General features: G+C 38.6%; 1 protein-coding gene across 1 annotated transcript in view; it reads left to right on the forward strand.

Moving 5' to 3' along the window:
* Window positions 1–16296, forward strand: part of PCDH15 (protocadherin related 15) — a 695579-nt gene extending 679283 nt beyond the window's left edge. The window contains exons 36-42 of the mRNA XM_074999591.1: window positions 888–909; window positions 2120–2158; window positions 4154–4227; window positions 5996–6074; window positions 7896–7924; window positions 8094–8097; window positions 15498–16296. Coding sequence (XP_074855692.1) covers window positions 888–909; window positions 2120–2158; window positions 4154–4227; window positions 5996–6074; window positions 7896–7924; window positions 8094–8097; window positions 15498–16049 — 799 coding nt within the window. The 3' untranslated portion in view covers window positions 16050–16296. The remainder of the gene's footprint in view (window positions 1–887; window positions 910–2119; window positions 2159–4153; window positions 4228–5995; window positions 6075–7895; window positions 7925–8093; window positions 8098–15497) is intronic.
* The last annotated feature ends 4464 nt before the right edge of the window (window positions 16297–20760 follow it).

Raw genomic sequence — 20760 nt, forward strand, 5'->3', positions numbered from 1 at the left:
TGCAAGAGAGTACAAACAAAAGCATTTTGCACCTGCCCTGTGCCATATTGAGATCTGTGTGGTAGGACTCCACTAACTGGGAAAAGAAAGGTAATAGGTGAGCACGCGATACAAGCAGTGGCCCTACCATGCAAGCTGTGTCTACACTACAGAATTCTGTCAACAGAAGTGACTGTCGACAGATATTTCCCAACAGAACCTCTGTCTACAGAACACATCTATATCTAATACAGGCTCCTCCTATCAATGCTTTCTGTCAACAGAGAGCAGCCAGACTGCCCAATCCTCTGTCAACATAACAGCCAGCTAGAAACTCTGTAAATATGGCAGTCTGGTGAACTGGAAGCCATCTCTGTCAACAGAGGGCCCCTGGAGTGTCTACACTATTTTTTTGTTGTTAGAATCTGCCGACAGAGGAACTATTCCTTGTATAGTCAAGACAGAACTCTTCTGGGAAAACTTCTTTGTTCTGTCGACAGATTCTCAACAGCACACACTTGTAGTGTAGACACTCCCCTACACTACAGACAGAACTTTGTAGTGTAGACCCAGCTGCAGTGTGCATGCTGCCTCTCTCCATTCATAACCTATTTTAGCAGTGCACTGACTCTCTGACTTACTAGGACTCTAGATACAGCGCTCAACATTACAGAGGTCATAGATGCAATACGCTTCCTGAAATACAGTTGCATAAGGCCAAGCATTTATGTTGTCTTTAAAAACACACTTGTTTTGTATTCTTGTTAAGATAAATATTTCTGACCATGTTAGTAATGTTTTCAAGTACATTCTTCTTCTACATCTCTTCTGTGGAAATAGTTATTCAGAACTTCATCTTTACGTACTCTTATTGCTGTGTACTAACTTTGTTTTTTTTTTCAATTTAGGCGAGGATATGCACAACAAGAGGTAAGGCTATTACCCCACTATATTATTAGAACAGTTTGATAACAGAGAATGTACATCATCCTATTCACATAGAGAATTTTCTTTTCAAATGCTGATAAGGAAAGACCTTAGTTCAAATTACTTGAGTCATATATTAGTTCAGTAATGTAAATGCCATTACTGAGCTGTGTTTAGCTATGAGGTAGAGCAGAATAATCATATATAGGTGCTGTTGCCCTCTGTGCAGCTTCAAGTTGCTCTTTCTCAGATAGAAACATGTTTTTGTTATACTGTACACCATGCAGCAGAACAGACTTGCCTTTTTAGCAACTATATAATTCTGCCAATTACATCAAATTGTCTTTCTCAGATAAGAGAGAGGCTGTTGCTGCACAAAGGATGCTAGCATGCAACTGAGGGAACCTAGGGTCAAGCCCTAGGTCAGTCACAAATAGCATGTAAATTCATGTGTAAATTTTAATTTACTTTATGCCTAAATCCCCTAACTGAAAATGGGAATAGCATTTCCCTCCTTCAGAAGGATACTGTGATGATTACATCTATCAATGGTTGTGAGATGCTTTGTTACTGTGACAATAAGAGCTATGTAAGTAACCAAATAGAGAGAGAACAGCAACTCGAGAGGAAAATAAAGAGGAACAGATGACATTGTGATTAAAACACAGGACTGGAAGTCAAGATATCAGAGCTTCCTTATTAGGAAGATCAGAGACTTCCTGTGTAACCATGAGAGAGCCTGTGGAAGCAATGCAAGGTGAGGAATCACAAAGAGTCATGTATAAACCCCTTTACAGGGGCCATAGGCACCGCAGGAATATCAAGATGTACCCAAATTTGCCTTCCACCTATTTTGTTTTGTTTTGTTTCACCGCTTACACATTGAGTTATCGGGCCTTCAGAAATATATTCAAGATGAACAAATAATTCAGAAAATTATCATCACATGACTGGGAATTAGATTTTACATTAGATGACAGAAAGAACACAGGCTATAGATTTTACTGAAGTGTGTACTTACATGAGGCTCCATTACAAAGTAACTAAAAAATATTCAGTGAATATTGACATATTTTGGCCATCCTAAAATTAGCAATACTGATGAATCAGTGTTTGGAGAATCTCCTTCAAACCTTACAGTTTCAGCATAAATTGCCTGTTCAACTATTTAGCACCATCTGATTAATCTTTCTACTTTTAATTATCTTTTCAGCAACAGCAGTTGTTAAGACCTTCTCTTCTCAGACCAGAGGTACTATTTTTTAAACTTTCCTTACTGTTCTTCAACTTTCAAAGCATCATTTACAATGTTTTCTGATCTAAATTTCTGTTTACCAGGAATGTTCTTCTCCAGAGAAGAAAACATGTTTATTTTGTAGAAGAAAAAATGATTTTGTACCATTTATTTAATTTGATTTTTTCAGTCATTACTGTAGACTTCAGCAACACCAACGACAAAGTTTTCTAAAATTCCTTTCAGATCAATAAAGAGGATAATTTTATTGCCATCACATTTTTACTGAGTTTCTTTGGAGCTAGTCTATTGGTTATTATTAGTCCTAGAGATGAAGTGCCTTCCAAAATAAGAAGTGTTGTGAAGAGTAGAGAAGGATCTGGTTTATATCATTAATGCTTTCAGTTAAAATCACTTAGATCTGATATCGCTTCCAGTGTAATCAATAGAGCCACTCCCATTAACTTCAGTAGGAACAGGTCCTTTGGGTTAGATCCTTGGCCCTGATAAAGCTGCTTTGCACTATACTAGTGTTGCAGAGCTGCCTTACACCTGGCCTGTATGGCCAGCTAAAGATTCCTGTGGCATGTGATAACCATCAGTAGTGTGGTTGACATAGGTGCTAAATTGGGAAAAGAGGGATGGATAGCCTAGTGTGAAACTCCAACAGTTTCTGGTAATCATAGCAACTCTCAGGAGCTACTGGAAAAGAAAAAGTAATCTAAAACAGCTCTGATGCTGCTCTCATTTACTTGAGGGCAGGACTAGTCCCCAGGTTCCCTGGCGTTCGGGGAGTACAGAGGTAGCAGCTCCACTTTCTCCTGCCTCTCTTCAGCCCAAGTTTTGATTCCTTTTGTTTTTCCACAAAGTCTTTACTGTCTATCTTGCAAGATAGTAATCTTATTTTTAGCATCCTGAGGACTGTGAAGATTGTTTAAATGTACAACGGTATCTTTCTGATCCAGTGCTGCTAATAATATTTATTAGCAAATAATGCTGATTTTATCAACAGAAGATGCAATATGATGCAGAACCTGACAAATACTGTAGAGAAAATAGTCTTCATTTTAGACTAGGACTGCTGCTGCTTTAACATTCTTACGAAAAGACATAGGTCACGAAGGCAAGAAATGAAAATTCATGTGAAAAGTGCAGAACATTTGTGATGAGCCAGTTATGCTGATTAAAACTATTGTGAAGTGCAAAATTTCTTCCCAATGTTTACCCACTTAGAGGCTTTGCAACTGAATATCCTAGGAATGCATCACTTAAAATAAAAGCATTTATAATACCTATAGGCCTTAGATTACTGAGCTGACAAATGTAGTTTCTGACATTTTTTCAGCACCACAGAAGCTTTCTGAATTATGATTTCACCAGCTTCCCACCTCAGACATGAGAAAAATAGTAAGGCCACCAGTGAATATTATTATTTAAATAACAAGTGGTAGTGATACAAAACACTCACTGAAGTTCTTATCTTTTAGTTTTTTGCTTGTACACAATTTGTAATACTCTTTTCTGAATTCTTTATCATCATCACTATGGCTGCATCTACAATACAGCAATCTTTCGAAAGATGATCTTCCAGAAGATCATCTTTCGAAAGAGCATGTCCACAAACAAAAAAGCAGATCGAAAGATCCATCAACTCTTTCAATAGAGAGTGTCTACACAGCCCCCTCTCTGTCAAGAGAATGGGCCAGGGATCAAAAAATCTGGCTCCATGAGGACTTCTCTTTCAAAAAAAGGACCTGAAGAGCGTTTGCACGTGATTTTTTTGAAAGAAGCTTTTGAAAGGAGGCACTCTTCCTGATCTGTGAGCAGAAGAGGGCTCCCAGTAGAAGAGCCGCATTCTTTTGATTTCATATCAAAAGAGCACATTTTGTGTGTCGACACTCCATGTGTTTTTTTTTTTTAAAGGGCCTGATTTTCCAAAAGAGCTTGCTCCTATAGACACGACCTTTGTGTTTAAGTATTTCCATTCCACCAGTTTTCTCTTTTGGTTTACAGGAGTTGTCTATGGAATCCGGAATTGATCCAGGCCAAGAATATTATGGGCAAGATTACTACAGTTATGAACATGGGTATGTTTTCAGTTTTTCTGTGTAATTTTGCAAACACAGATTTTCAGGTCTAGAAAATCTCATTTTCTTCAGCATTCTAGAAAAACCTGAGGATTACATTTGTCCTCTACATGACGGAATTTACATACCATGAGCAGAACGCTCCTTATAGAATGGGAAGGTAGTGCATAACTTTCCCAATTTCCTCTCCCTGTATGTACAGAAGTCTGTAGAGGTTATAAAATGAGGGTCGTCCCCTAATTTTCTCATTTTGTGAATACGCATTTTATTTGCATATACTTATTCTCCCTTTCAAATAATGTTCTCCTGCTTCCCTTTCTGTGGCTCTTCACTCTGAGCCCCCATTCCACTCATATGATTTTCTTCTAAGAGTGTGAATCTTGTTCAGCCTTGTAAGTATAGATGTAGTTAGATTAACAGCATAGATAACACCGCTTTGCTTCACCTTGCTTTGTGCTCTAGCTATCTCTGTATGGCAGCAGGCATTTTAGGATCTATAGGCAGGGTCTCTGTGGTTAGTCTGGGAGGCCTGCAAATGATCCTTATAATTCAGAATTGTGAAGCAGGACTAACTAGAGAGATGCTGCCTAGAACACTTCCACAGTACAGTTTCCTTATTGTCCAGCTGTACCAGAAGGAAAACTGGAGACACTTGATATGGATTTTAATCAGGCTGTAACTTTATTAGATGTCTGGGACTACTCAGCAGATATCCACATTCATTCAAATAACTACCTGGGGATTCTACCAACTCTCTTCATGTTTCATCCAGGTCCCCCAGCCAACCCATGGCTTTTAGATCTTAAAATCCATCCACTTACAAGAGGGTTAAAGTGCACCTCAAAACACCCTCCATAAGAGAGTTAAGGTGGACTTTCAGAAACAGGGGTTGGTTCCTGCTATACCAGTCATAGGTACCTCAAATCTCCATCTCTTCTCTATTAACCAACATCTCATTTTCAAGTCCATTATGAGGCCTTTTTTTTTTCCATCACTGGACATCCGCCCTACACCTACAACATGAATTGTGACGTATAGCCTAACCACTTTTTCCTTCCCTGACACCCAATGTGAAGAGGTCAAAGAAACCCCACTCACCCAAAATCAATATGGTGGTGGGGGAAAAATTCCTTCCCAGTCCCCTATAAAGGAGTGGCTAGTGCAATACCCACAGCAAGTCCTAACCCAAATGGATATTAGTGCCTTGAGGGGAGGGAGGAAAGGAGGGTGGGTGCCACTGCATGGAGAAAAGCCTTCCAAAACCTTTCACTGTTATGTTCCCAAGGGATGAATCAGCTCCTCAAAGCTTACCACTACCCACCATTGTGCAGCAGTTTTCAACCTCTTTCTTGCCTCTCACCTCACTATAAAACAGTACTGTTTTGTTCCAGCACCATCCCCCTTCCCTCCCATATAGGTGAGGTACAGCTACTGTCCAATAAAAACAGGAGCTGGAAGCAGGTTCTTGGAAGGAGATGCCCAAACTCAGAAGCTTTCTGATTAATCCAGGATACCCAATAGCTTTGTCCTGATCTAAAAACTGTTGAAATCTATGTGAGTCTTTCATTTGATTTCAGTGGATTTTAAATTGTGTTTTTAATGTGAACAATTTCTCATATGTTGACAATAATAAAATGGGAAAACTCTTTCACTTTAGGGCATGTGTATGTGTGTGTGTATGTGTGTATGTTAGAGAGACTACAGCTACACACAGACACACATACACATAAACACGCAGAATATCTGAAGACAAAAGTCTCCTTTCCAGGTATGAACTGCCTCAGTATGGGAGTTGTCGTCGATTGTTATCTCCAACTGGGATGTATGATGAGTATGGTGAAGTGGTTGTGGAAAACGATGGCAGCTATTATTACAGTCCACATGGATCAACAACTGAAGGAGAAGTAAGTGTAATTAACTCGAGGTTGATTTCAGTCTGTAATTCAGCAGTGTCTTAACTTATTCAGGTTTTATCTGCATAATTAATTGGTGTATTATTCTGTGCACATGCCACGTAGGCAACTGGGGACTGTTCAATCACTCCATTAAGGATCCCATAAAACTTGGTTGAGATTTTTATTTCTGACTGATGATATATCATTAAAAAAGTTGCTTTTCCAAATAGAAAGAACTATAGTATTATAGTTTTAATATCATCTTCTTTCCTTTTAAAAAATATTAAAATGCTGCTATTAACCTATATAGAACTATTTGGCCTTATATCATGGATTTCTTGTCTAATAAGAAATACATATAATGTTATATACTGTTATATGCCTAAAAATGTCATATTATATTATTTTTACCTGCACTAGTTATACTGAATCTAATAGGCTATATCTGACTATCTGAAGATGAACACAACAGTTACTACAATAATTTACCATAATGCTTGGCAATGGAGTATAAGGATAATAAATGAAAATGCCCAGCAAATGCTAGGAAAAATCGTATGAAGTTATATATTTAAATTTAATGTTCAGAGATAGTAGGCTATTTATGGAACAAAATAATATTATTTGGAAAAGAAGCTGTAATATGTGAATTGGTGTTTGCTACTGTAATGGAGAACAATCACAGTGAACTAATTGCCCATTCTAGAAATTAAGGGTTTTTCTTTCAGTCCTGGAAAGGTTGGCAAAAAAAATCTGATAACAGGTAAGCTGGTTTTGATTCCAGTAAAAATGTTACATTGTAATATTGACTACTAATTCTCTTCCTGCTGAAGTATTTTAGGCCAGCAAGTTTTCATAATACCTATCTTTCAAATTGTAATGAAGTTCCATTTTCATAATTTGCAGGGAATGAGTCGAGGCAAAGGCCCTGCAGGCAGAGGTGTAAGTCAGAGAGCAGGGGATCAAATAAAAGGTAGTGCTGTAAGTGGTGGGATGGAGCTAAAAGACGGTGTTGAAAGAGAACATAGGACCAACCAGGGAAAAAGAAAACTAAAAGCAGTGATGCATTTGAGTCGAATAGCCGTAAATGTCCACAAACGAGAAGGTACAACCGAGTCTGCTCATTCTCCATGGAAGAAAGCAAAGATATTTCCAATCATTCTGCAGAAAGTAAAAGGCAGTAGCAAAGATTCTAATTATGCCAAGCTGATGTCAGCTCGCCCAGTGGACAGTGATGACAGCATGATTATCAAAGGAAATTATTTCCAGAAATCAGCAGATGACAGACCTTCAACAACCAGAAGACTAAGTCATGTGCTGAAACGCATTAGTGTTTCCAAAAAATTTCAAAAGCATCGCAAATCTCAGAGTTCTGTGAGCAAAAGTTCGCTGTCTGCAAGTGAAAAAGGAGGTGAAGACTCTGAAAGTCAAAGGGTGAGTGAATCTGAAAGAGATGAAACAAAATCAGGAATTTCAATTAGTATCACAGCAGAAAGTGAGCCAGAGGATAGTGATGTTTCTGATGACTATGATAAGAAGAAAAAAAGAAAATCTGCTGCTTCAGATGATGAATCATCTTCAAAGAGCAGTACCTCTGTTTCTCAGGAAGATGACAAAGACCATTTGAAAGTGACACTAGACCAAGATGAAACCAACGAAAGTACGGTGGACTCTGATGAAGAGAATGAGAAAGATTTACAGGATTCAGAAGATGATCATTCCGCATCCAAATCAGATAATGAACAGGATGAATCAGAAGATGACCTATCTGAGCACTCTGAAGAGGAAGAAGATGAGGAAGAGTCCAAAAGTGTCCTTTCTCAAGTCTCTGGTTCTCAGAATAAAGTCTCTGACAGTGATGAAGATGACTTGCAGTCAAAGGTATCCTCAAATCAGAATTCTTATAGCAGATCTGAGTATAGTGATTCCAATAGCAGAAGAGTTAGTGAAAGAACTAGTATGTCAAGTAAGGGAAGTAGATCTAGTGGAGGAACAACGGATTCCAGTCAGAAGTCAGAAGTGATGAAGTCTGAGAGTGAAGCTACCTCTCAGGGATCAGCCAGTGAAAGAACCAAGAGCTATGGCAAGAGTTCAGGATCCAGCTACAAGAGCAAACTGTCCCCAGTTAGCAGTGAAAAACAAGACACAATAGAGGAGGTATCAGAAGAGGATGAGAAATCAGATTTGGAGCAAGATGACACAAGCCCTGATGAGACAGATGACAATATAAATGATAGATCTGTGTCTGAAATGTCTTTCATCAGTCAGAAAACTACTCCCAGTAAACAGAGAAACAAAAGAACATCAGACATTTGTGTTGTAAGCAGCATGGCTGAAAGCACAGAAGAGATTGATACAGATGCTAAGGATAAGGAAGAAACTATCAGTAGGAGTGAATCAAAAAGCCTTGAAAGTGAAAAGAGTGTTACTTCCAAAGGCAGCAAAGGGACGAAGAGTTCAGTGAGTGACACTTTTTCTAGTAAAACAGATGCTTCTCAAGATTCTGATGTTCAAAGTTCTGATTCCAATATGAAAAGAAAGAACCTAAGAAAAGAACTCTCCTCAAAACACAGTGAACTTCAGTCAGAGGAGACTCCTGATACTGCTGCATCAGAGTCAGATGCTGCTGCTGACTCCACATCCTTTTAAAAAAGAGAACAGTAGGTGTACATTTTGCAGTAAGGACTGGTGTTGTTTGCTGTGCCCTTGCATGGTCTTTCATAAACACTGCGTCTACACTAGGAACTAACTTTGAAGTTAACTTCAAAGTTAGGCACTACTTCGAAGTAGCCAGCAGAGAGTCTATACACATTTTCCCAACTTTGAAGTCCTTACTCCTGTCCTGGGAATGGACTAGTGCCCTACTTTGAAGTAGGGTGTGTGTAGATGCTCAGCTTGGAAGTTGCTTACTTCAAAGTAAGCAACTTCAAAGTTATTTTTGTAGTGTAGACACAGCCTTTTGGTTTGATTAAAACCTTAGAAACAAAATATCATCCTTTCTAGATACACTGATGTCCTTTTTTAAGATTAATAACATAGAAAGCTAAACAGGTATTACCTAAGTTTAAATATTCAGATGAATTTTTTGTGTATATATACTGATAGAAAAATTCAAAATTCAGTTCAAAAAGTGCTTTTATTCACTGTCAACTTTTGCCCTATGATTAGAAAAGCAATTGGTTAGTAGCCCATTAATTTACCCCTTTTGTACAGTGCAAGTTGTGGTGCAAATTACTATTGTATATGACATTAGCAGCAATGGCTAGCTTGACACACAATTCTGCATATAGTAGGCAAGTTATATTATAATTTATGACCAGCAATTTCTAACATTCAAGCAGTTCCCACAATGAGAAATAGGATTTACTTCAGAGACAATCAACATTTAGCACTCATATAGCACTTCACTACATGTTCAATTCTGTACAAATATTTACTAATCTTTATAATAATTCCTTGGATAGTGATTTTATTATCTCCATTTTACAGATAGCAAAACTGAGACAGAGGACATGACTTTCTCTCTGCAGTCTTGGGCATCAGTGGCACAGTCAAGATTAGAATTCCTAATTTCTGTGCTCATTCCCATAGAATCTAGGTCATCCTGTGTCTCCGCATGGTGAAACTTCCAGGTTGAGAGGGTATCAGATAATTCATACAGCACATTTCATACTCCTGAGCAAACTCTACATCAAAAATTCAACATTATGCACTCAATATTTTAAAATTCGGACCATTGTATTTGTCAATAACTGAGGCGTCAGCATGGCAGTGGGGAGTGCAGGACACTGGCTGCACTAAGGTGGGAGATCATGCTGAAGCCTTCCACCTGCACTGGAGTTGGAGGTGAGGCTGCCCCTGACCCTGATACAGTGCAGGGCTGGGTTTGCCTAGAAGCACCCTAGCGTCCTGCCCTTCTGTGCCAGATGCATTGTATGGGCACGCTCAGCCCAGCAGGATCCAAATGTGGATTGGCCTAGCATGAGGAGATCCAGGTGTGAGGGGGAGAGGTGTCTGTGTGTGGCAATCTTGGTGCAGGCAGCTCAGTGTTAGAACTGCAGGCACAGTGGCTCATTGAGGAGGAGATCCAGGTGAAGATGATTGGGGCTCAGCAAGTGGGTCTGGGTGTGTGGAGATGGGGCATGGCAGGAGGCCTGGGTGTAGCAGCGCTCAGTGAGGAATACAGCTGATGGGGAAATGGGGTTTGATGATGTGGCGGTCCAGGTGCAGCTGCTTGGGGATCAGAGGGCAAGGACTTGGGGGGGTGGGGTGAGATCACTGAAGGAGTTCAGGTGTATGGGGGATTGGGCTTGTCAGGGTGAGGGTTTGATGGGCCTGCTTAATGGGGGAGCCCCAGGTACTGCCAAAGGGATGCCATTTGCCAGGCTCCTACTTCTCCCATAATTCCCCTATCCCATTTTTCATCTCCAAACCTCCCCTCACTCCCACATTTCTTCCTGCTCTATTCTACCTCCTTCCTTCCCCACTGTCTCTTCCCCCACCCTAATCCTCATCCCTGCTTCTATGTCATTTTTGCCACCACCTCTGCCAATACTCACTTTGCAGAGAAAACATGAAGGCTCTAAACAAACGAAAGGGGTGAACAATGGGCACCAGGACCCAGCGAGACAGCCTCCTCTAACTGAGCAGCTCTGCATTTGCAGAAGCAAGAGGGAACAGTGGCACATAATCCCATGTGCTCTCCCATGTCTTACCTCTACTTGGGAGAGGTAAACCCTTCCCCAGACCCCATGCCCCCACAGCTTCCCTTTGCTTCCCTTTCTGCAGGAAAGCACAGGTATTTGGGGCATGGGTGATGCGTTTTCTGCCGACACCATGCAGAATCCCCTCAGGAGTAAATGGAATGTGGCAAGAGATAAACAAGCTGTAGAAATTCATTTTCCCCAAAAGTTACTTATAAAACACTTTAAACTTGCACTAACAGAGCAGTTGCACTCAAATGTTTCAGTTACTAACTGTAAAGTGTCTTTAATCATTGAACAATGTGGGTGATAAATACTACTTGAGCAATTTTTGCAGAAACCAATTTTTGTGGGGGTGCTAATGGCTGTGTTTTCTCATCTTCCACATTTTAAATAGTTCAGACATATTGCAGGTGGGGCAAGAAAAGTCCAGTTTACCACATGTCTGTAATTTTGGACTTGATCTGTACCAGTTCCATTTTTGTTTTAAAAAAAGGGTGCTGGCAGTCATCCAGCTTACTACCCCTCACCTCTAGGCAATTGCATGGCTGAGGCTGCTGAGGTGCCAGTACTCACTACCGACAAGTACCAGCATAATAAAAGCACTGCTCTGTGCAATTCAATGTCCAGAAATTATAGTTTTCAAGTGTTGCTATTCCATTTCCATTCAGAATGGGCACAATGGTAAAGAAAGCACTCTTATTTAAAAGCTCAAGTTGTATTTGTTTTACTGTATGAGATTACTGTTGCATGATGCTGTGCCCCGCAGAGCTCTAATTCATGCAGCCAGCATGTTAAATATTAAAAATGTATACATACGCGTAGGCTGGAGGTGCTTTTTTCTTATTGTCCTAAAGACTATACAGCTTTTTCTCAAACAGTGGCTTATGTAGGAGGTTAGTTTCAATATAAAAAAGCTCAAAATCAGTTCCTCCCATCCAATTAATGTTATTTTGTAGCTCCAGAGATGAATAACCTTTCTTGATCCAGTACCTGTATTGTGAACTGCAAACCTAGTAGGATGACAAATCTAACAACAGCTGGGAGTCTCATAAAGGCTACAATTCAATTACTATACTGGAAAGAGGAAATGGTTTGGTTCTCTAGTGTACTTGAACTTGCTATTAAGTTAAACAATTCTAGTTGTCAAACTTTTTTCTTGGTATTTGTGTAAATGTTCATTCAGATGGATGGGAAATTAAGTCAGAGTTGTGTGTAGTAGCTGTGTAAGACAAACATTTTCCTTCCAGTAGCTGCTGTATTTGGCAGTATGGAGATTGCCATTGAGTGAATTTTTTAAGAGACGGTGGTCCATTCTCTCAAACAGAAGACATATATGGGTCTACTTATGCTGAAGAGATTTTGTTCAGTAACATTTTTTATATATTCAGTGTAATCTTTTTATATATTCAGTGTAATCCTGACTTCACTGAAGTCAATGAAAGTTTGTCCTTAATTTCAATTGAGTTAATATAGTAGTCCATTTTTTTTCATTCTTTTGTGATATCCTACGTCAGAAAGGTGCTGTCATCAGTGAGTGGAGGTTTGGGGAAAATGTGAAGGAAAATAGGAATTACTTTATTAAGCATTGCCTTAAGAACATGTGGCTCCCACAAACTATGAACTCCTAAGTCTTAATGACTCCCCTGCAGCTGTTGCAATCTTATTGTCATTATATGTCTATTTTTTTTACATTTTTTTACATTTTTGTGACGATGTTGTTGAAAAATGTTTTCTTTATACTATCATTAAAGAATATAGTGGCACCGTAGAACCAGTAGCAAAACGCATGGAGACAAATATCTTTGTAGGCAACAGAACATGCCACAGACTGCAATATCTGTGAAACAAATACATTTCCTCACAATATTTTCCAATAAAATCTGTATCTCTATTACTCAAATACTGTGTAAGGTTCACAGTTAACATTAAAACTCACACTGTTGCCTTTCAGTGACAGGGAAGCTTGTGTTGCCATATTTGTAACATGCAATGGATAGAGAGTCAATTATCCTTTCCCTCTTACTCAGTTCTTGATCCCCAACAGCAGCATATTTCTTGAAACTAGTCAATTTTTCCATCAATGAAAAGATACATACTACAGGTTGAACCTCTCTAGTCTGGCACCCTCAGGACCGGAGCGGCGCCAAATGAGAGAATTTTCCAGAACACAGGAGGTCAATATTGTCTGGAAGCATTACCAATACTTCCACTGCTTACTGGACAATTAAAGGTAAATTACGGCTAAATAACAGAACAGAACACTGAGAGTCAGGACTGGTGGCTGAAAAACAAACTTTATGGGAGCACTGTAAACTTGGCCACACCCATGATAAGTGGTCATCCGACTAACTAAAATCATGCTGGTTTACAGATGTTGCCAGACAAGAGTGTTGGACTAGAGAGGTTCAACCTGTACTAAGAGAAAGATGATACATGTATGTAAAAATGAAAATGTAGAATAGAGCTCTGAAAGTATTTTGTGCTAAGTTTAGTTTTAAAAAGCATGTTATATAGTACATGTTTGTACCCTGCATGGTTTGCTCTTTAAAAAAAGAAAAAAACCTTTCCTGTATTTTGTGTGTGTGTGCGTGTGTGCGCGTGCACACGCCCGCGTGGAAGCCCATACTATAGAAGTTAGTTCCACTATATTGTACCAGTAGAACTCTAGAATAAACATGGACCTTGTACTATTAGATTGAGTGATGATAGCTGATTTCACTTTGTCTTAAGGAGGCAGCTTTCTACTGAGATTCATACTAGTATAAATTAAAATAATTTTTGTAAGTCACAATCAAATCAAAGTCACAAATTTGAAATAAAATATCATATGTAGTATAAATTGTATGAAATCTGCAGGTGTGTTATCCCATTTGTATAGTGCACCAGTGTAATATTGATTTCAGTGGAGTTACTCTAGTTTAGTACCAGTATGATGAACTGGTACATCAGGGCCTACGTAAAGAAATAATGTATCAATTTTGTCTGATCACTTTCAACACCTTGCCTTTGCCTAAGAAATGAAGACAATTTAGTGCATAAAATGCCACTGTTTTGCTATTTTACAATAAAGTAACAATATCAAATGCTATCTCTGAGCTGACATTTCAAGGTAGCTTATGGTTTATTTAAATTCTCAAAGAAACTTTCTAGTGGTATTCAGATTATGTACAATTTAGCAGTAGTAGTTATCAGAAAGAATCATTTCTGCAAATTTTTATCATTAAATTGCAATTTTTATTATAAAGAAGTAGTGATCCTGTTGTATTTTCTCTTCTGATGTATGATCAACATTGTTGTTTTGTCCAAGTATGATTTTAATTGAGCTGTAACATGATTTACACAACACATTCATTAAGAATGTTTCTGGAACGGAAAATATCCATTGCCTTGTCATATTGGAAGAATCACAGGAGACCTGGATATGGTTTAATTGGGCTGCAACTTTATTATTAACTGCCTGGGGGTAAGTGGCAGATAAAAGTGCAATACAGGTAAATCCATGATCATTGTAATATCCAACTCGGGAGCTTCTGCCAGCCTTCCTCTTTTTTCCTTCATGGTTCCCAGCCAACCCATTGCTGGGAACTTAATATTCACCCCCTTTGAATGAGGAGTAAGGTGGGCTATAAAAGGAGATTCCTTGCTGTACCAGTCATGGGAGCCCTGAACCCTTTACTTCCATTCCTTTAACAAACACCTCCTTTAAATAATTTTCCAATCAATTTATATGAGTACTGTACCTCTTTTATCCCTTTCCTAAGGAGTATGAGTACTGGGTAACTTCCCCATGCTTACTTAAGAAGCTAGGCTAGACTGGGCTAGGCTAGCTTCCATTTCATTCTCACCCCAGCTATGCACCCATAAAAAATTGTAAGGCAAAAAAATAAAAATAAACAACTCTGCCTTGGCCAATCTGAGTGTGAGGGAAAATTTCCTTCCCATCACACTCGTTTGGCTACTGCAGTGCCCAGAGCTGATCCTGACCAATTGTGGTATTTTAACACTTCCAATGGTAGGAGAGTGGGAGGTTGGTCTGGGTAAGAGAGGGCTTTTTCTGCCCTCTCTACCTTTCAAGTCAGGTCACTTTGAGTGATGAGTCATTTCCCAAATAGACCCACTGTGGTTCTTTACCTCCTGAAAAGGTATATCCCTCTTCTTGGGAAGCCAGATAACACCCTCCCCTTTTTTATGTCCCCCACTCACATCTCATCTCCTGTTTAAGGTGTAGTGCAGTCACACCAGGAAGTTTCCAAAGAACCACTGTATGTTCATGGAAACACAGACGGAGTGATGACAGCTGGATGTGGATTAAGGAAAAACACCATAATGGTTTGCTAATCCTGGAGAGTTCTCTCAGAAATGTGTTATATTTTTCTACTTTTCCTTGTAACTACCTAAAATTTTGTTGCACAGCAGACACTGGCTTAAATTCAGATTTCTGAATATTTTTACTTCTGCTGAATATGGGAAATTGTTTAATATTGCAGTATATGGTAGTAATAGACTCAGTTACATAGAAATGATAGAGAGAGAGAGAGAAAGAGAGAGAGAATATAAAATAAACATGTATGTTAGGTATTTCTCTGAAACATTAGGTTGAATATAAAACCTTGGAAAAATTAAATAAATTGTATTGTGATATAATCAACTCTCTCTTGTTGTCAAACAGTGGGCCGGAAAGAAAAGGATCAAGTTAGTAGTTGATCCAGAGTATGAAACCAGCTCAACTGGAGAAGACAGTGCTCCAGAATGCCAGCGGAATCGCCTTAACCACCCCAATATTCAAAACAACGTAAATGGCAACATCTATATTGCACAAAATGGGTCAGTTGTGAGAACCCGTCGCATTTGTCTCACCAATAATTTAAAAGTCACTTCTCCTGTCAGACTTGGGAAACACTTCAAGAAATTGGACAAGCTAGCAGTGACACATGAGGAAAATGTCCCATTGAACACACTGTCAAAGAGGCCATCTTCCAGTGACAAACTGAATATGAGACCCTCTAGTGTCTCATTTGCCTCCACTGCTAGAGGAGCTGACAAAATAGCAATGAAGACTGGGGGCAACGAAATGAAAAGCACAGAAGAGCAAGAGTCAGTTGTGGATAATGCAGAGGTCAGAGTGCCCTTGGAATCACATAGTGATCACACACACTCAGAGGAAGAGGAGCTCTGGATGGGCCCTTGGAATAACCTTCACATACCAATGACGAAACTGTGACCTTTTTTAATTTTAATTTTTACTTCAGTTTATAATAAACTATGTCATAGAGGAAAATGTATGAAATTTGTATTGTGCACATAAATTGTATACTTTGGATGACATGCTTTACAGCTAAGAGCGAATTTGCACTCACCTTTGTACCAGTTGTTCTCCCCAACAACTCTTTTGACAGGCTCTCAGTTCACTAAACAATACTCAATTAGAAATTCTCTTTTTTGTTGCCTCTTGATTTACTGTTTAATAAACAGCGAACTGCTAAATGCACAGCAAATTTTGTTGACTTTTCAAGTTGTATGCTTGCCTAGATTATTTCACTGCATCGTATGTGGGTCAGATTGATTACATACAGAAATTGCAGTTTTTATGACTGAGGGCTCAATTCATATCTCATACTATAATAAATCAGAAATAAAGCCACTGAATTCAATGGATCAGATCCTCACTTGGTGTGCATTGTCATGGCCCATGGAGCTCTACTAATTTACTTGAGGATCTAGTCCGCTAGAATTATGAAACTATATAGAGCAAATGTGAGACAAAAATCAGTTCCACTGTATCCATAAATGTATTGGTTATATAACATGTTAACTTTAATATATGGAAGATTAATAGATCCAACGAGAGAAGGGACCAGTTAGCTATTAGGTAAATCTATTTCATTAGGAGGGTGTTGAAACAGTGTATGGGGTTATCTAAGGAGATGGTGAAATTACCATCCTCAGCGGTTTCTAAGGCCTGGCTGGACAAAGTCCTGGCTGGAATGATTTAGTTGGGGTTGGTCCTGCTTTCAGCAGGGATTGGACAAAATGACCTCCTGAGGCCTCTTCCAAACCTAATCTTCTATGATCATTGGATCTGACTTCCAGTGCAGCACAGGCATAGGACTTTCCCAAAATAATTCCTAGAGCATATCTTTTAGAAAAAAAAAATCCAATCTTGATTTAAAAATTGTCAACGAGAAGGAATCCAGCACAGCCCTTGATAAATTTTTCCAGTTGTGACTTACTGTTAGAAATTGTAACCGAGAGGTAAACATGTTAGTCTGTATTCTGATAAATAAACCAGCAGTCATGTAGCACTTTAAAGACTAACAAAATAATTTATCCAGAGATCTAGAGATAACTGAAGTGGGTCTGTCCCACGAAAGCTCATCACCTAACAAAGTATTTTGTTACTCTTTAAAGTGCTACATGACTGCTATTTTTTCTGTTCTAAATATATCCCTTATTTCCAGTCTGAATTTGCCTAGCTTCAATTGCTAAGCATTTAATTGTTATACTTTTGCTCCTAGGTTTAAGAGCCCAGTATTAAATATATTGTTCTTATGTAAATTTACTACCATTACTGGACCTAACCATGCTGTTCGCAGAATCACAGGCACATTCTCCTGTTCCTCAACTAACATCATATATGCCATCGTACGCCAACAATGCCCACACACCTTGTATATAGGACAGACTGCAAACACTCTTGGACAAAGAATGAATGAACATAAAATAGACACCAAAAAACTCCTAACTCACAAACCTGTCAGCCAGCACTATAATGGAGTGGGCCATTCTGTTAATGACCTGAAATTCTGTGTTTTACTGAAAAGAAATTTTAACAATCATTTACAGAGGGAGTGCTCAGAACTATCATTTATATTCAAACATTAACACATGGTTTGAACTGGGACAGCAATTACCTGGTCCATTATAAGGACTCTTTTACGTACTTTGTTTTTTCTAACTCTTAACTTCCCCACACCACACCTGCTTCCTGATGCCCCTCTGCTCTTCTGATTTACCAACCCTGAAAACAGTTTTTCTGATTTGTCAACCTTGATAACAATTTTTGGACCTCTGTGCTTTATATATTGAGTCTGTTCTGGTATGGCTATGATCTGAAGACGTGGGTCTGTCCCACGAAAGTGCATCACCTAATAAATTATTTTGTTAGTCTTTAAAGTGCTACATGACTGCTTTTTTGATAGAATACAGACTAACCCAGCTATTTCTCTGTCTCTATTTAACTATAATCATGTTGCCCTTTAACGTCTTTGTTGATCAGAGTGAGGTATTTGCATCTATTGCTCTGAAGCACATTTTCCAAGCCTCTCATCATGCTTGTTGCTCTTCTCTGAACCCTCTCCAATTATCAACAACCTGCTTGAATTGTGTACACCACAATTGGACATAGTATTTCAGCAGTGACACAAACAGAAGGATGCACTTCACATAACATTGATATTGAACCTCTGGGTCTCATTGCCAGGGCATGTTGTGAAGGCCAAAAGAATAACAGTTAAACAAGAATTAGATTTGTGTGTAGTGGGTATGTCCATCAATTGCTATTAGCAGCCTTTTGCTCTGGGTGTCCCTAAACCGCTGGCTGCCAAATGCTGGGACTGGACAACAGATCACTCAGTAATTGCCTTTTCCTGTCAGTCCTTCTGCAGAATCTGGAATTGGCTACTGTTGGAAGACTGGATACTGAGTTAGAAGCACCATTGGTTTGACCCAATATAGCCTTTATTACATGTTTATATCAGCATTAGCTCTTCAGCCACAGCATCATGCTGGGAGCTCATGTTCCACTAATTATCCACCATGATGCCAACATCATCTTCAAAGGCACTCTTTCCCAGGATAAAGTCCCCCATGCTGTAACCATGGCCTATGAACTTTCTTCATAGATGCATACACTTAAAATTAGATTTTAAAATGCAAATTGTTTGCAGACACCCAGTTTACCAAGCAATCCAGATTTCTCTGAAATTCTCTTTATTATTTACCACTCTCAATTTTGGAGTAATCTGAAAAGCTAATTAGAGAAGACTTCTTTTTTCAACAAGTAATAAAAATGTTAAATATTGCAGGAGCAGGAAAACTCAGTCAAAATATACCCCCTAAATTAGTGTTCATGATTTACAGATACACTTCGAGACTTATCACTTAGTCTGTTGTTAATCCATTTAATGTGTGCCATGTTAATTTTATTTTGTTGTATGCTCTTAATCAAAATTTTGCATGGTACCATGTCAAATGCCTTAGAGAAGTGTAAGTATATTTAGAGGAGTGGACTAGATGATTTAATAAAATAAAAATTTCAGAGGCGGGCCCATCATTAATCTTGTTTCCATTTATCTGACCTTAGCATATTCATTTTCTTTTATAAATTAGTTCATTTCAATATTCTCTAGTCAATCTTTCATCTTTTCTTTAATTATGAAAATATTAATGGTGCTTTCATCTTTTTTTTATCTTCAGTTGCTATGCTACATCAATAAGCTTATCCTAGAACCTAAATTTATTCACTTAAATTAAAATAGGAATGACACAGACACCTGAATGACAGAAATAGGCAAGAAAAGTAATTAAGTAGGGATGGAGATTCAACTGGAGTTTGCCATTGGGTTAAATAGTACAGAAAGGCTGTACTACCACACTTCTGAACATAAACCTGTGGTAAAGACAAATGAATCATACAGAAGCAAATGAATAGTGAAACTTTATTAATCTAATGTGCATGAAATAATCTGTCAAGGGCAAAGGGTTTGGGAACACAAGAATTTGTATTGGGTAAAAAAGCCGTAGTAAAAGTATTGTTTGTAAAATTTATTAGGTGATGTAGTGGTGCCTACCCTTTTCCTTCATAGTTTAGTACTGTTCAGTCATTTATTACAACATCTATACAAGTTAGACATGCATCAGAGACACATCACTCCATTCATTACCTACTGCTTAGGAGGGGAGCCATTAGCATTATTCAGCTAAAATTTTTCCAATGTTATATTAAAAAAAAATCATCAAGGGCCAGGGCTTGTCATGCCACACTTTTTTTTTTTGGCAGGGGGAAGGTTCAAAATGTATTTAGTTAAGAGAGTAACATGGAAACTTCATTGAACAGTGTGCTAAGTCAACATCGGTTTCAATTCTAAAGTGTGCCATGCTTTATGAAAAAAAATGCAGTAGCACAAAGTTGTATTGATGTAGTAAGGCTTCATTACAAAGTTTGGTATATTTATAAACTCATAATTTAGCTGTGCTAATAAATGCATAGCTGCTGCTGTTTTGTTTTTCCCCATCACAAATGCACATTCTTTCCCAGGAAATTTTTCTTGCTATCTCAAAATCTAAAATCTAATCTGAAACATCTGCTGTACTCGAGAAAGACTGAATCATTTTCAATCTGCGATTTCAGCTTGCCCTATGTTAGACAAATATTCTGAAAGAAAAAAGTTGTTCTTGAGAACGTGATACATGGCATAAACTGTCAAACAGGAAGATTTTCAGTAGCTTTCTTTTTTTTCTTATCCCTTTTATCTTATCAGCTATGCACTTAGCAGCTAATTGAACACAACTTTTTTCCATTTAGTTACAGCCTAGTCCAAGTGTCATGGAAGAAAAAAGATTTATGAAAAGTTATGCTTTGATCATCTAGAAATTATTTCACTACGCCGTGTTGCTTGTCAGGCCTGTCCAACAGATCAGGTCATGCTGCCTCTAGCTGTTGTGGCTCCCCAGGTATGTGTTGGGTCCCTTCTCTCCATCACCTTCCACACTAGTATGTCACACACCTTGATGTTTATCCCAGACTTGTAACTACATCCACTAATGGCCTATCTGTACACAGCATCCTGGGTTTTAGCACCTTGCAAAGTCAGGTCCTAATGCTGAAAGGCAACAGTTCTCTTATGCACTTCCTAAAGTAGAAGTCTGTCAGT

This window comes from Carettochelys insculpta, chromosome 7 (assembly GCF_033958435.1).
Source record: "Carettochelys insculpta isolate YL-2023 chromosome 7, ASM3395843v1, whole genome shotgun sequence".
Classification (NCBI taxonomy): domain Eukaryota; kingdom Metazoa; phylum Chordata; order Testudines; family Carettochelyidae; genus Carettochelys; species Carettochelys insculpta.